Here is a 13,596-nt window from a genome sequence, read left to right as displayed (position 1 = left end):
TGTGCAGGAGAAATATCAGGTTCACTGCACAAACACATGAAGCTGCAAAGATATCCTCCAAGCAAATACAAAACTATGGCTTAGGGCAGGGGTAGCCAACTCCGGTCCTCGAGAGCTACCAACAGTTCATGTTTTCCAGACCACCTAGCTGCTGCACAGCTGCACTCATTACTCAGACACATTTTAAAAGATCCACAGGTGGATCTAATGACTTCACTTGTGGTTTTGTGAGGAGATCTGGAAAACGTTAACTGTTGGTAGCTCTCGAGGACTGGAATTGGCTAGGGCATGGGTCCTCAAACTGCGGCCCTCCAGATGTTGTGAAACTACAACTCCCAGCATGCCTTGCCACAGTTTTAACACTCCCTTATAGCAAAACTGTGGCAAGGCATGCTGGGATTTGTCGTTTCACAACATCTGGAGGGCCGCAGTTTGAGGACCCATGGGCTAGGGCAAAAGATTGGTGTCCTCCTTTAATACATTTTGTGTAATTTGATCAATTTATTCTGGGGTACAGGTCCTCGTTGTGTTTTTTTTTTTTGTTAAGCACCTCCCTCCTATTCTGTTAAGGAGCTATTAGGGAGTGATTTGATTATATATATATATTGATCGATGTTTTGGTTATTTTGTCTGAGTTTCTCAGCAGCATATATAGCCAGAATCAAGCACTTAATTCCCTCAGAAGACCTGCCTAAAGACATACATGCATTTATATCATCATGCCTAGACTACTGCAATGCTCTCTACCTGGGTCTCCCATCAAAAAAATTGCACTGCTTGCAGCTGGTACAAAATGCAGCCGCCAGACTATTAACTAACCAGCCCCGCTCCAGCCACATAACTCCCATTTTCTACTTCCTTTACTGGCTACCTGTAAAATGGTGAATCCTTTTCAAGATTGACTTACTCACTTTCAAGGCCCTACATGACTAAGGCCCAAAGTACCTGCTGCAGCTGCTGATTCCTTGCTGTCTACACTATTACTACGATCCATTGAAGAAGGACTACTAACAGTCCCCAGAATTTCCCTGAATTCATCTGGGGGTCGAGCTTTCAACTTTGTTGCTCCGACTCTGTGGAACTCTCTTCCTCGCACAGTATGAGAAGCCCCACTGTAGAATCCTTTAAAAATAGACTGAAAACCTATCTATTTACTCAAGCATTTTACTGATATCTACTGTTAAGCTTGTTTTGTATTTTGAGCTGTAAAGACAATGGTAAAGCACTTTGAGTCCTATTGGGAGAAAAGCGCTATATAAATAATATTATTATTATTATTATTATTATTATTATTATTATTATTATTATTATACAAGTCTCTTCAAGAAACACAGCACTCACCCGGTTGGCTGCGATAAGTAATCACATCAGACACCGCAGTGGCTTTGTAAGGTTTTGGAGTTATTTTATTCCCAGTCTTCCGTTATAGCCTATATATATTTTGAGGGAGATAATTTTACTTTACCTAATTTGCCACTACTGCTATTATCTATCATGCAGTATACCTTGTGTTCCTTGTATCTTTCCATTCTGTACCTCTTTTAAATAATACCTAGCTTACATTATAATCATGAATTTGAGGTACATATTTATTCCTGTATGTAGTTCATAGGTTAGGTCTCCCTGGTATACTTCAAAGGTAGTGTACAGTCCAATAACACAAGTATTTGGCCAAGTCTGTAACCTCAGGATGGGTATTGCCTTTGTGGGGAATGGAGGCTGGGCGTACATTTGCCAGCACACTTATCTGCACTCGTTACCACTGAGTGGTAGTGTCAATGGGCTACCTAGTTTTGCCTTGTACGGGCTTAGTCTGATAGTTTAGGGTAGATGTGGTATCTCTTTTATACTTTCTATATTAGGGGTAAGTTTTATAAAACTTCTAAAGATGGAAAGATGACGCTGGCCATAGCACCCAATCAGATTCTGTCTCATTCTAGGATTCAATAGAGCAGGGGTAGCCAACTCCAGTCCTCGAGAGCTACCAACAGTAAACGTTTTCCATGTCTCCACACAGAATCACAAATGAAGTAATTAGCTCCACCTTTGGATCTTTTAAAATGTGTTGGTCAGTAATGAGTACAGCTGTGCACCTGTGAGGTGAGCTGGAAAGCGTGAACCTGTTAGTAGCTCTCGAGGACTGGTGTTGGCTACCCCTGCAATAGAGTCATGTTAGACCAAATCTAACCTCTTTCCATTTTTTAGAAGTTTAGTCCATTTTCCCCTTTAGAGACAGTTTGTGCGTGACCACATCATTTTTCCTCTGCAATATACCTTCCAGGTTTAGCCCATGGCATTTCTTCATGTGTGGTATGTATTCTCATCACTTCTGCCTGCTGCCATGACATCACTTGACCTCTCACTCTACGGCGGCGTGGAATTTTCATTCTCTTGCTTGTATCAGAAAACTCACTTCTGCCCGTACAAACTTTTGGATTGCAATGTAAAAGAAACATCGGACAACACCTATGACATAAAATATGAAAAGTAAAATAATTGATAGAAATTGATAGAAAGTATATTAATAAAAAATATAGAAGGTCGACATGAGTTTTTTTTCTTGTTCTTGAAGTCGAGTTATGCCAACGAGCAGTATTTCATACCTTACCATCAACTACGGCATGCTGGGAGAATATAAATGTGTGGCCGAAGCATGACGAGCGTAGCGGTACACTTAGATGGTGTCCATGTCGACATTTTGGGACAAAACTGTGAAAACCTCACATCGACCTTTTGACCTTTCCATTGTCGACCTTGCAACCCTGTTGACCTTAGCCATGTCGGCCTATTTCAGGTGACCACCTAAACCTTGGTGACCTTCAGTGGTTGAGTTAACGTATGTCGACCTTCATACAGTATATGATCCATATCCGCTACAGTTAAGTGATATTTAATAGGTCATATAGCATCTGTATTAAACATAAGGTAGTATAAAAAATTAAATGAAAATATACATACATACTTTTTTTTTTTTTTTTTTTTTTTTGTAGCTGTATGAAATATGGGTACAGGTAAAACTAGTAAAGGACTAATGTTGATAGAGGAAGATGATGGTATTAGCACAGTTTGGAAATGGGATATTGTAAATATCCAGTTAATGAGGAATGGAATGGTGGCCATGATTATAATGGTGGATGTTGAAGGCTGTATTAAGGCTTTGCAGTGAAAGAGTTTCCATTTTGTATATTCTAGTTTCTTCACTAGCCGGTATCTGGTCTGCCAGCAGACTTGGGCCTCCACTGTAACGTGTTCTTGGGGCAAGTCTGGCACAGGTAGTGGCTGTAGGCATCTAAGCTTCCACCCTCCCTTTAGGACTGGTGCAGAAAATCGCAGTGGAAGAATTAACCAAGTAAAGTGACTCCCCATGTCCTGGTCCTGATGAGGAGGAAGGTCTTAGTAGTTCTTTTTGGGACTTTTACTGTCTCCATATACAAGATAAATCAGTAAATATTATAAATCTGTAAACATAGGTACACAGCTGTTAAGTCCTCAGGCGTTCCGAACCTCGAACAAACACTTGCCCCGCCATTCTGCAAGTGTGTACCCTCCTGCAGCCAATTATTGTTGGCTCAAATGGTTTTCAAACATGCTTAAAACCAGGAGTTGTGGCCGTCGATGTTGTAGTGTGTAGGATGCTGAAAGCAGAGCTGATGAAAGATAGCCAGTCCCGGCAGCTGTGCACACTGTCTATAGCAGCTGTCATCTGGGCAGCATCAGCAGCACTGCCCAGGAACCAGAGTTAGCTGCTGTGGAATTGGTTCCGGGGAAATCCTGGTACCATCTGTCTAAGACCCTGCAAAGGCTATGTGCATGGGGTCTGTACTAGATCCCAGGAACGATCCAGTCCCCTTTAGCTATTACTGCAGTGGGCGTAGGGCAGCAGCGGTAGGCTTCAATCAGTGCTTTACAGGCAAAATGGCAGTGTCCCAGTTAAAAAATTAATTCAGACAGTTGTGATTGGCTCACTTGTGGCACCATTTTTAAAATGTAAAATGGTGACTCACTGCCTAGTATTAGCCAGCACGAGGCAATGAATGGCATTCTGACAGTGGGGAACACACCAGAAGTCCTGGTGGTCAGCGTCCATTCAAAAGAGCTTAAAGACAATAGCACACTTGGTGAAGGTGCACTTCAATAAATGACTACAGCATTCAGTGCTTTGTTTTAATAGTTTATTTACAGTTGTACTATAGGTCCTGCTAGGCCCTTAATATCCAGGCATGCTGACACGTGTTGTTCCACAAGCTTGCAGAGCATGTATTTCCCCCACCACTTTATCATCTATAAATCCTTATATAAATCCTAAGCTACTTATGGACCACTGGAATGGTGCTCAACTGGTTTTTCTTGTGGCCTGCACCATAGCTTAGATCAGGCATGTCCAACCTGCGGCCCTCCAGATGTGCTAAAACTACACATCCCAGCATGCATTGCCATCATTTTAGCATTCCCTAATAGCCAAATTGTGGCAAGGCATGCTGGGATGTGTAGTTTTAGCACATCTGGAGGGCCGCAGGTTGGACATGCCTGGCTTAGATAGTGGCATATCTTTTTGCTCTGTCTCAAGGTGCCCATACACACTGCGATATGCTCCTGCGCACATCCGATCGCACAGATCACAAAGTATGTGCTGCATATATTTTTGGAACTAGGTTCCGATCGCATCACACGCATATTGGATGCGATTTGCGTGCAATGTGATCGGGACCACAACGCATGCAATTATTGCAGTGTGTATGGGCACTTTCAGAGATCTTATGATCTAGTAAGAACAAATATTTGCTCGAAGCCTTTTAGTCTACAGTGGTTTCTAAATTTCACTTCCCAATATTATAAATTTGGCTTTAAAGTCAGCATCATACATCACAGGAAGAGGGGCTTTCTTAATTTACTGAATTTTGTCTGAGCATTAAACATATGTGAGAAGAACCCTAAATCATATGATCATTCATCTACAGCAGCGGTTCTTAAAATGTAGGTCCTGACATTTTCAGCATGGGGTCATGACTCCATGTTGCTGACCACCAAGCTAATGACTTCTCTCATCTCAGTCAGTGATTCAAGGAGTCTATCAGTTGAATTGTCTGTTATGTTAGACTCACATTATCTTGTGCCTCCACAATGCTGTCATGCATGTGCTGTCTGCTGACCACACATGTGAGGTGATGACCTTCTGCAGTAACTTGCTGGGGTCCTGTCATTATTTTTATTGTCTGATGGAGTCCCAGAGCAAAATAGTTTGAGGACCCCTGATCTACAGGTAAAGAGCTTGGCCGCTGTAAGCAGGCTTTAGCGATGTACAGTAGATCTCTTCTGTCATTCGTTATGCTGACATAGGAGTTATGGAGCATCTGTCAGGCTGCCACATAGTCCTCGGTACATACTTTGTTGCCATACTACTATTGTTCACCTATTGTATAAATGAAAGTGCACAATTCATGCTGCAGTTCTACTTCCATTTCCGGGAATTTGCTGCTGGGCAGAGGATGATCATCCTCTTTGTCCTCTTTTTCTGATTTTAAAAGATTATTCCAGGGATTTTATGTCTTGTGTTTCTCCTGGTTTTTCTTCCAGACAGGGTTTGCTAGAAAAATGATCTCCTCCTTCCCGGTGGGAAAACGGTGGAGGGAGCAGTTTCAGCGGTTTCTGTTAAATTAAAGGACACGTCCCATTGCCAATTACCAGAATAAGATTTATTCGGCCACAACTTATTATGAAAAAACAAATTTGCCACATAGCACGTAATTAGTCACCATCATGCACCCAAGGGCCAGCATCCTAGTATAAAACATGTCTTACCAGATGTGGTTTATGAGTGTATAATTATGCAAATGGTAGTAAAATATCTAATTGCATATTTATTTGGATGAATCATTTCACACTTATGCATTTTAATATGAGGCACTGATCTCAAGCAATTAACAACTCAATGATTATTATTGCACAGGATTTATCTTTTTTTTTTTCTCCATTTTGAAGGTTTTATTTGCACATTGAGTTATCGGCTCTTTAATAGCACAATTAGGCTCGGTTTTTACATGAACATGTCCTGTCTACTTACTGAGGAATTTCTTTTCGGTTATGAAAGAGACTTGCAGAGGACGCTTAGGGCATGTAGTTCACCCACTAGTGAGCCAAATGTCTTTTTATATGGTTGTCCGTAAGATCTAGTTTAGTGTAATTCTTATTTCTAATTAGTACAAGCAAACTTTTAGTGGTTTTAGCACAAATCTCCATTGAACACTCTCTAATTCACATTCTCTAAAGCAATTTTTTTTTTTAAAATAAATATTTTTATTTTATTTTTAGGGTTTCCATTGGATAAAGCATTTGCCTATGCAAAACTCAGAAGTCCTTTTGTTATTAATGACTTAAATCTGCAATACCACATTCAAGACAGGTAAGATGTTCCAGGGCCACACAAGGTCAGGGAAGGCTCACTACAAATGTACCCATCCTTGCTTTTTGTGCCCCTGTCTCTAGGTTGCTTTATGGAGCCTCCATGATGTTGAGGCCCAGTAGTGTAGTGCATGCAGTGCTGTGCTACAGATAAGGAAGCTTATACCCCTTTTACACCGCTGCAAAAACCCAGGTCAGCGGCGCTGAAAAGGGCTCACACCGTGTCCCTTTTACACGGGACTTCTACCCAGGTTCTGACCTGGGTTGAACACGGCTAGGACCTGGGTAGAGGGCAGTGTAAACGGGGATAGACCAACCTGTGGACCGCAGCGTCCGCAAGTTGGATGGGGGCACACACAGCCTCTGCAGACAGCGAGGAGGCGAATGCTAGTGTGCGGCATCCATTCACCTCGCGGACGAGGGCTGGGGGCAGCCCAGCAGCTGACCTTGGTGCTGGGCTGCCCCCAGTGTGGTGATCTGCGGTCCGAGCGGGGGTGATCGTGACCCCAGCGCTTGGAGATGATGTCATCTCCAAGTGCCGCCTCCGTCTACACTGCGGGTAGGCACCACAGTGTAAACGTTGAAAATCCCAGATCCGTGTTCCAAATGCCAGATTGGATCTGGGATTTTTGGTGTAAAAAGGGGTATCATTCTGCTAAACGCCATGCTATATATTTTGAGTCCTAATTAAGCTAATTGGTTATACAACAATAATTTTATTACAGGTATATTGGATCTGTTACAGCTCATACATTAGTTACATGTCCTTTATTTAAAATGTGTTAAATTGCTAATTCACTGCATTATTAGTAATTGTGTTCCTCATAAGTTGTCAGCATTGTACAAATAACATACTGTGGAACAGAGCATTCCTTTACAATGCAGTTCGTTACACAGTATCAAAATAGCAGTTCAGTATACAGGTGCCCATACACGGTACAATAATTGTACGTAATTGTAAAAAGTCAGCCTTGGGTGAACCTGTGCCCAAGAGCTTGCAGGTACAGAGCCCCGAATAATTATATAGGACAAAGGTTGTTTGGAACCCAGTGAAGATGTGTAGGATATGGTTGTGCTAGTGAGGTGGATAGTGAGTGCTTGTGAGTTTAATATCCAAATGAGAGGGATGTAAAACAGAGATAGTTAAAGTATGTGAGCAGAAGGAGGACGACTATTAGGCTTTTATGACTTAAGTTATTTTACAGCAGTGGTAACTGATGGATAATCAACACGGGTGTAAAGTTGCATACACATGGGGCGCTTTTAGCCATATTTCTAAGCGATCTTAGAAATGAAGCAGGGATTGCTCTGTGCGCATTCCCCCAAGCGATGGCGATGCACAGTTGCCCATGTCACCATATCCTGACCAGATCTTGACTACGTATAGTCAAGATCTAATCAGCTTTCCAGTGTTTTAACCAACGAACACTGGTTAGAACATTGCCACGTGTGTATGGGCGATCTAGCCGCCAGGAAGCACAAGGGCGGTTTCCCTAACCTGCGTCGCTCAGCATGCAGGCTAGAAGAAATCACCCCATGTGTACAGGGCTTTAGTTTCAGAGGTGTCAAATAGTTGTCTGAAAGTGATTTTCAGAGTGGGTGTGTGGCAGTGATGGCAGAGCAGCAAGCATCTGAGTGGAGATGTTTTAAGAGCAGTGAGTAATGGTCCATACACATTGGGCGATCATGCCCAGCTTGTATGCTGACCAATGACGGGGAAAGTCGCTGTACTGAAAAACGCTCAATGCTTACACAATATGCGTTTTTTCCCTATTAAGCGATTTTTCCTGGGGTTGATGACTTTCCATAGCAGGACACTATGGAAAGCCGTCCACCCTGTTGCTCATCTGCCTTTAATACCAGCAGATGTGCGTCCGGGCCAGCTATGATGCGAGAGTGCTCATCGTCTGGCTGTACGCACTGGGTGGCTTTGGAGCTTTAAGCTGAGCTGCTTTCAGCTGAGTGGCCCGGGGTGTATGGGCCTTATGGGCTTTACTAGGGACTGTGAACAGTTTAAATTGAATTTTATTGGGAATTGTCATCAAGTTAACGACAGAGGGGGAATCAGAGAGGAAAATAAGATGCATGTGGGTAGAGACAGGTGTATGCAAGGAGAGAGAAGATCAAGTCTAACAGGTGAGTGTTTGCCAGGGTGAGAGAGGGACTGGATGTGGGGAGGAAAGGTAAGATTGAGGATGACCCCTAAGCAGCCTGACTTGTGGCATAGAGGAAAGGGTATTGTTGTCCGTGGGTGGACAGGATTTTTTTTTTTTTTCTTCTTGAAAGCATTGCTTATCCAGATGTCAGGTGAGTTGATCTACATGAATGTAACCACAATCTGTGTGCTTTTCCCAACAGAAGAGAAGTATATAGGATCCTTGAAGATGAGGGCATTTTGCTTCCTAGATATGCTGTTCTTAACCGGGATCCAAACAAGCCTGAAGGTAAGTAGTAATCCATTTCATCCATCTTTCTGCAGAACACAATCCTACCAATCGGTTTAGATTGGTAGTAGTTTGATGGTCAGTATGGGGTCGGCGTAATGCTAGCGCGGTATTAATGCTGATAAAATGCTGTAATTATCATTATTACTGAGATAGCATTACACTGACCACATAATAATTGTAAACTTTGTGACCATCGATAAATCAAACTACTCCCAACTAGTTTTTATAATTCTACTATAGAAAATCCCAAGGGACATACAGGCTAAGGCGGGAACCTTAGCTTTGTATGTGCTTTGGTAAGGTGGGAAAATGTTATGCGTTGTGTAGAGGCCCCCAATTGCTGCTTTTATTGGGGAGGGGTGTAGAGCTTTTTCAATTATTTTTGGCTTATTTGTTTTGGTTATTTTTTGTTTTGCACACCAGGTTTGGTGACTTCAATATTATTGTAAACTCCGTTCTTGCAGCTCCAACTCGCCATTGTTCTCACAATTGAACATTATCGGGCGGACATGGGCCACACCATTCAGCGACTGCTCAGAATGCCCAGCAGTATTTAGCTGCCTGTGTTTTACTAGCTTCCACCTCTCAATCTGGCCCTATGTCCTAGTTCTGGGGGAAAGGGCTTTTCAAGCTCTGTAATTATGTAGAAACTTTCACCTGTATATCTGTGAATGCCTTTTCATACTGGATTAACTGGTATATTGGGTTCAGTGAAGTAGACTCATGCTCCTCTATATATTGTCCCTGGAGAATCCATGTACAGTACATGGGAATGTCTGGCAAGCACTGCAGAAATGCTTCCTTGATTAACCAAGGTAATAACTACTTATTATTTTCCTTTGTACCACCGGAACATAACCTGTGATATCCACCCATTATTAGTATTATGCTTTATTTATATGGTGCCACAAGGGATCCACAGCGCCCAATTACAAAGAACATAAACAAATAAGCAAAACAGAGACTTATGGGGCGTACACACTGTTCCATTTAGACACATTTTAGATTCGATTTTGAAGCAAAATCAAATCTAAATCAAACAGGTAACTGCCTTTGATCCAGATTCGATCCCAATGCGCGGCACTGGGATCGAAGGCAGAAATAGATTTGTCAGGCAAGTCCATTTCTTCTTCAATCGAAGGCCATATAATACTGCTCTATGCAGCATCCTAGCGCCCCCCAAAAAAGTTTGTCCCCCCCCCCCCCCCCGTACGCCCAGCGATATCTGTTTGGTATCAACAGCTGCCGCATAAGATCGCGTGTAAGCCCAATTACAGTTGAATGCAAGCGGGGACAAGTGCAGGGTACATTGCTACATCAGCAGAGGGCATTGGAATAAGTATCACCAATGTTTTATTCAAGGAAAGCGCATGAGGAGAGAGGGCCCTGCTCATGAGCGCTTACATTGTAAAGGCTCATGTAAGTTGAATGGCACATTAATAAGTGGTTAAAGAAGACCTGTAATCGGAGGTATCATGAGCTATTATTTTTATATTTAGACTGTTTCCTAAAATGAAGCTAGTGTTTCACCCATTGGCCTTTATTCAGATCTGATCGCAGTACAAATTTGTTTGGAAAATGGGCAAAACCATGTGCACTGCAGGTGGGGCAGATGTAACATGTGCAGAGAGAGTTAGATTTGTGTGAGTTATTTTGTTTCTGTGCAGGGTAAATACTGGCTGCATTATTTTTACACTGCAGATTTCAGTTTCAACACACCCCACCCAAATTTAACTCTCTCTGCACATGTTATGGGATTGGTACAGTCAAAATCCAGATGCCGAAATCCCTAAAAGGGGGAGACATGGATCGTCCCCCCTTGCGGGCTCGCTGCGCTCAACACGCAGCAGGCACGTTGCCTCGCTACGCTCGGCACACTAATTTATTCTCCCTCTATGGGTGTCGTGGACACCCAAAGAGGGAGAAAGTTTCGGGATTCCGGCATCGGGAATGTTGACCGCCGGGATTGTAACTGCATCCCCATGTTACATCTGCCCCACCTGCAGTGCACATGGTTTTGCCCATTTTCCAAACAAATTTGTACTGCAATCAGATCTGAATAAGGGCCATTGTCCGGTGATAGTGTCCATTTTCCATTGCCTATGTGAGACACTGGCATAGGAGAGGCTCTGTCTGACTTACTAGTTTGTTCGTCATGTGGGCAAAGCAGACTCACATGTTTGGGAATGCCTGTCTCTCTTTAGTACATAGATGTGTTCTGCAGCGGGCTAATGATGCTGTCCATATTAGCTATTTAATTTGGTAAATGCAAAAATTTTGCAGGGAGCCCACTAAGCTATTTGCTTAGTGGGCTATTCTGCGTAGTGAAATCTTTGAAATCTGCAATTTTGCAGTGCGATGTGATGCGATTGCCACACTTGATAAAATTAACTCCACGCCGACGTGGATAGTGGGGGTATGAAATGGTCCGGAGGACACGGAACCGCTGTGCTCGCCACACTTCGGGTTGACGTGGATAGTGGGGGTGTGCATGGGTGCTTTTAAAATGAAGTACCATCACATCTCATCGCATGGGTGCTTTTACAATGAAAAATCGCATTGCACCAATCCACGGGCAGGGGTTCACTAAAAATGAACCAACGAAAATCGCATCGCACCGCAAAATTGCATTCGATGCGATTTTACTACGGTGCCGTACGTATGTAAATTGGGCGCCCTGCAAATACACAAGTACCAAATTCCCCACCATTAAAACAAAAAGGGAGTCTCTTTATAAATGAAAATGCAAGAAAGGGCATCCACAGTATAAACTTTTTTTTAAATAACGAAAGATGAACATAGAAAGATTTATGTAGAATTGCTTCATGTATTTGGTAATGGGACAGTTGCTTCCCTGGAAAAAAAAAAGTATGAGAATAATTCCAACATGGAAAAATAGTACTGCTGGAATCCATCCCCTTTATGTTTCACATGACAAAGGTGCCAGCTGCTTAACATTCTTTATGAAGTACCAGCAGCCATCAGAGCAATAAAATGTGATAGCTAGGACATTCTGGTCATTTTACTGTTAAACATGACTACTTAAACGGGCCTAGAGTTGTCATCACTCAGATTCAACTATTTGTGATATGAAGTGTGGCTGATATGACGGCTTACACGAACCTGAAGTTGTATTGATCAGATCTTTGTGTAGAACAAATTCCGCTGTTGTGTGTGTGTGTGTGTGTGTGTGTGTGTGTGTGTGTGTGTGTGTACTGCATGTTGAGTAATGGTGTTCACTGTTGCTCCACATCTGCAAATATTTGCACTTCTGGGAGATGGCTATGGAGAAATATGTCCAGTAAATATGGATAACTTTGTATTTTATTTTCTAATCTCTAACAGCCATAGAGTAATGGTGTGTACACACGGTGCAATAGTCAAAGTCTAATCGGTATTGCATAGACCTCAAATGGAGATCGAACATGGTTTTTAAGCTTTCTATCATGATTCAATGCCGATGCGCATGAAAAGCCAAATAGTGCAGCAATGACTATATAGTGCTAATTGAATGTAGGTAGTCTGAATTCTCTACCTCTCCCTCTCTCCCTATCAGACTTGCCACCTCCCTACAAAACTTTAAATGGGCACTCTAGACCCACTTTTTCATTAAATCTAGCCATTTCTCATACTAACCTTCTGTATATGCCCCCTTCTATCCCTGCTGTCACCCCAGTTTGTCTGCCGCTCACCTTTAGAATGTAAGCTCTAACGAGCAGGGCCCTCTCTCCTCATGAGCTTTTCTTAGAATATATCTCTGCCACTGTTATAATTGGCATCAGTGTCCACTGTTGTAACTGTCTTTCTTTATTTACCATGTCCTAATTTGCATTTGTACTGTAAATCACAATTCTTCTTGTTGTGTTCTTTGCTCATCTATGTATTGTCAGGCGCTGCGGAACCCTTGTGGCGCCATATAAATAAACGATAATTAAAAATTGAATGTAAATAGCACGTTACCAAAAATTGCATAACAATCAAATCTTAGTCGAATAGCAAAGGAATCTCACCGTGTGTACACACCATAAGTGTTATTTTAATGCCTTAATCAGCTGAGCAGAGTAACAGTGCTGATTGGAATGTTTGACAAAAAAACTAAAGGGAAAGAAGAACCTTTTATATACCTTCTGTGGGTGTTTATTTCTTGTCTTAAGGTCTATACACACTAGGCGATTTTGAGCCAGCGACTTTCCCTGTCATCGCTGTCAATACACACTGGGCAAAATCACCCAGTGTGTATGGACCTTTAGCTGACCCATACATTTTGCATGCCATGGAGTATTTCCGGATTGTAATCTGTTTTTGTACTGGGAAATCAGCAGTAACCATCATTGGAGCAACAATTGGGCTCACTGGTGAATGAGTCATATTTTACCTCTCTGTCCTACTTAATTATTCTAAACCTGTGCTGGGTGAAATAAATCCTATATGAGTGAAGTAATGACGTTGTAGGATTATATAATGAAATAGGGGGTATTCAATCTGGGGGATCGACAGCCGTGACCCTGTTCCATTCTCGGTCTGCTCGACTGAGAACACGCAGGCGGGATTCAATGTCCCATCTGCAGTGGTACGAGAAGGGGGCGTGGCCACAAGCTGCGGCCAGGAAGAGGCGAGCTGCAGCTGGCAGAAGGAGCCCGACTGCTTGTGAAGTCGGGCTCGTTCTGCCGAGCTCCTCTGTTCAATGCTGTCGGGGAAGACCGCATTGAATAGGGCCCGGCGGCCATCTCCTCCTCAGGAGATGGTCGCC

At 42.7% G+C, this 13,596-nt stretch overlaps 1 protein-coding gene across 12 annotated transcripts in view; it reads left to right on the top strand.

Annotated features, from left to right (window-relative positions):
• Nucleotides 1-13,596, top strand: part of PPIP5K2 (diphosphoinositol pentakisphosphate kinase 2) — a 70,577-nt gene that overhangs the window by 8,475 nt on the left and 48,506 nt on the right. For all 12 annotated transcript variants that reach the window (XM_083151714.1, XM_083151713.1, XM_083151711.1 and 9 more), the window contains exons 3-4: nt 6,310-6,400; nt 8,758-8,843. In XM_083151714.1, the coding sequence (XP_083007840.1) occupies nt 6,310-6,400; nt 8,758-8,843 (177 nt within the window). The remainder of the gene's footprint in view (nt 1-6,309; nt 6,401-8,757; nt 8,844-13,596) is intronic.

The sequence above is a fragment of the Crinia signifera genome, chromosome 1, assembly GCF_055691185.1.
Source record: "Crinia signifera chromosome 1, ASM5569118v1, whole genome shotgun sequence".
NCBI classification, from domain to species: Eukaryota; Metazoa; Chordata; class Amphibia; order Anura; family Myobatrachidae; genus Crinia; species Crinia signifera.
This window is presented reverse-complemented; position numbering and strand designations above follow the sequence as displayed.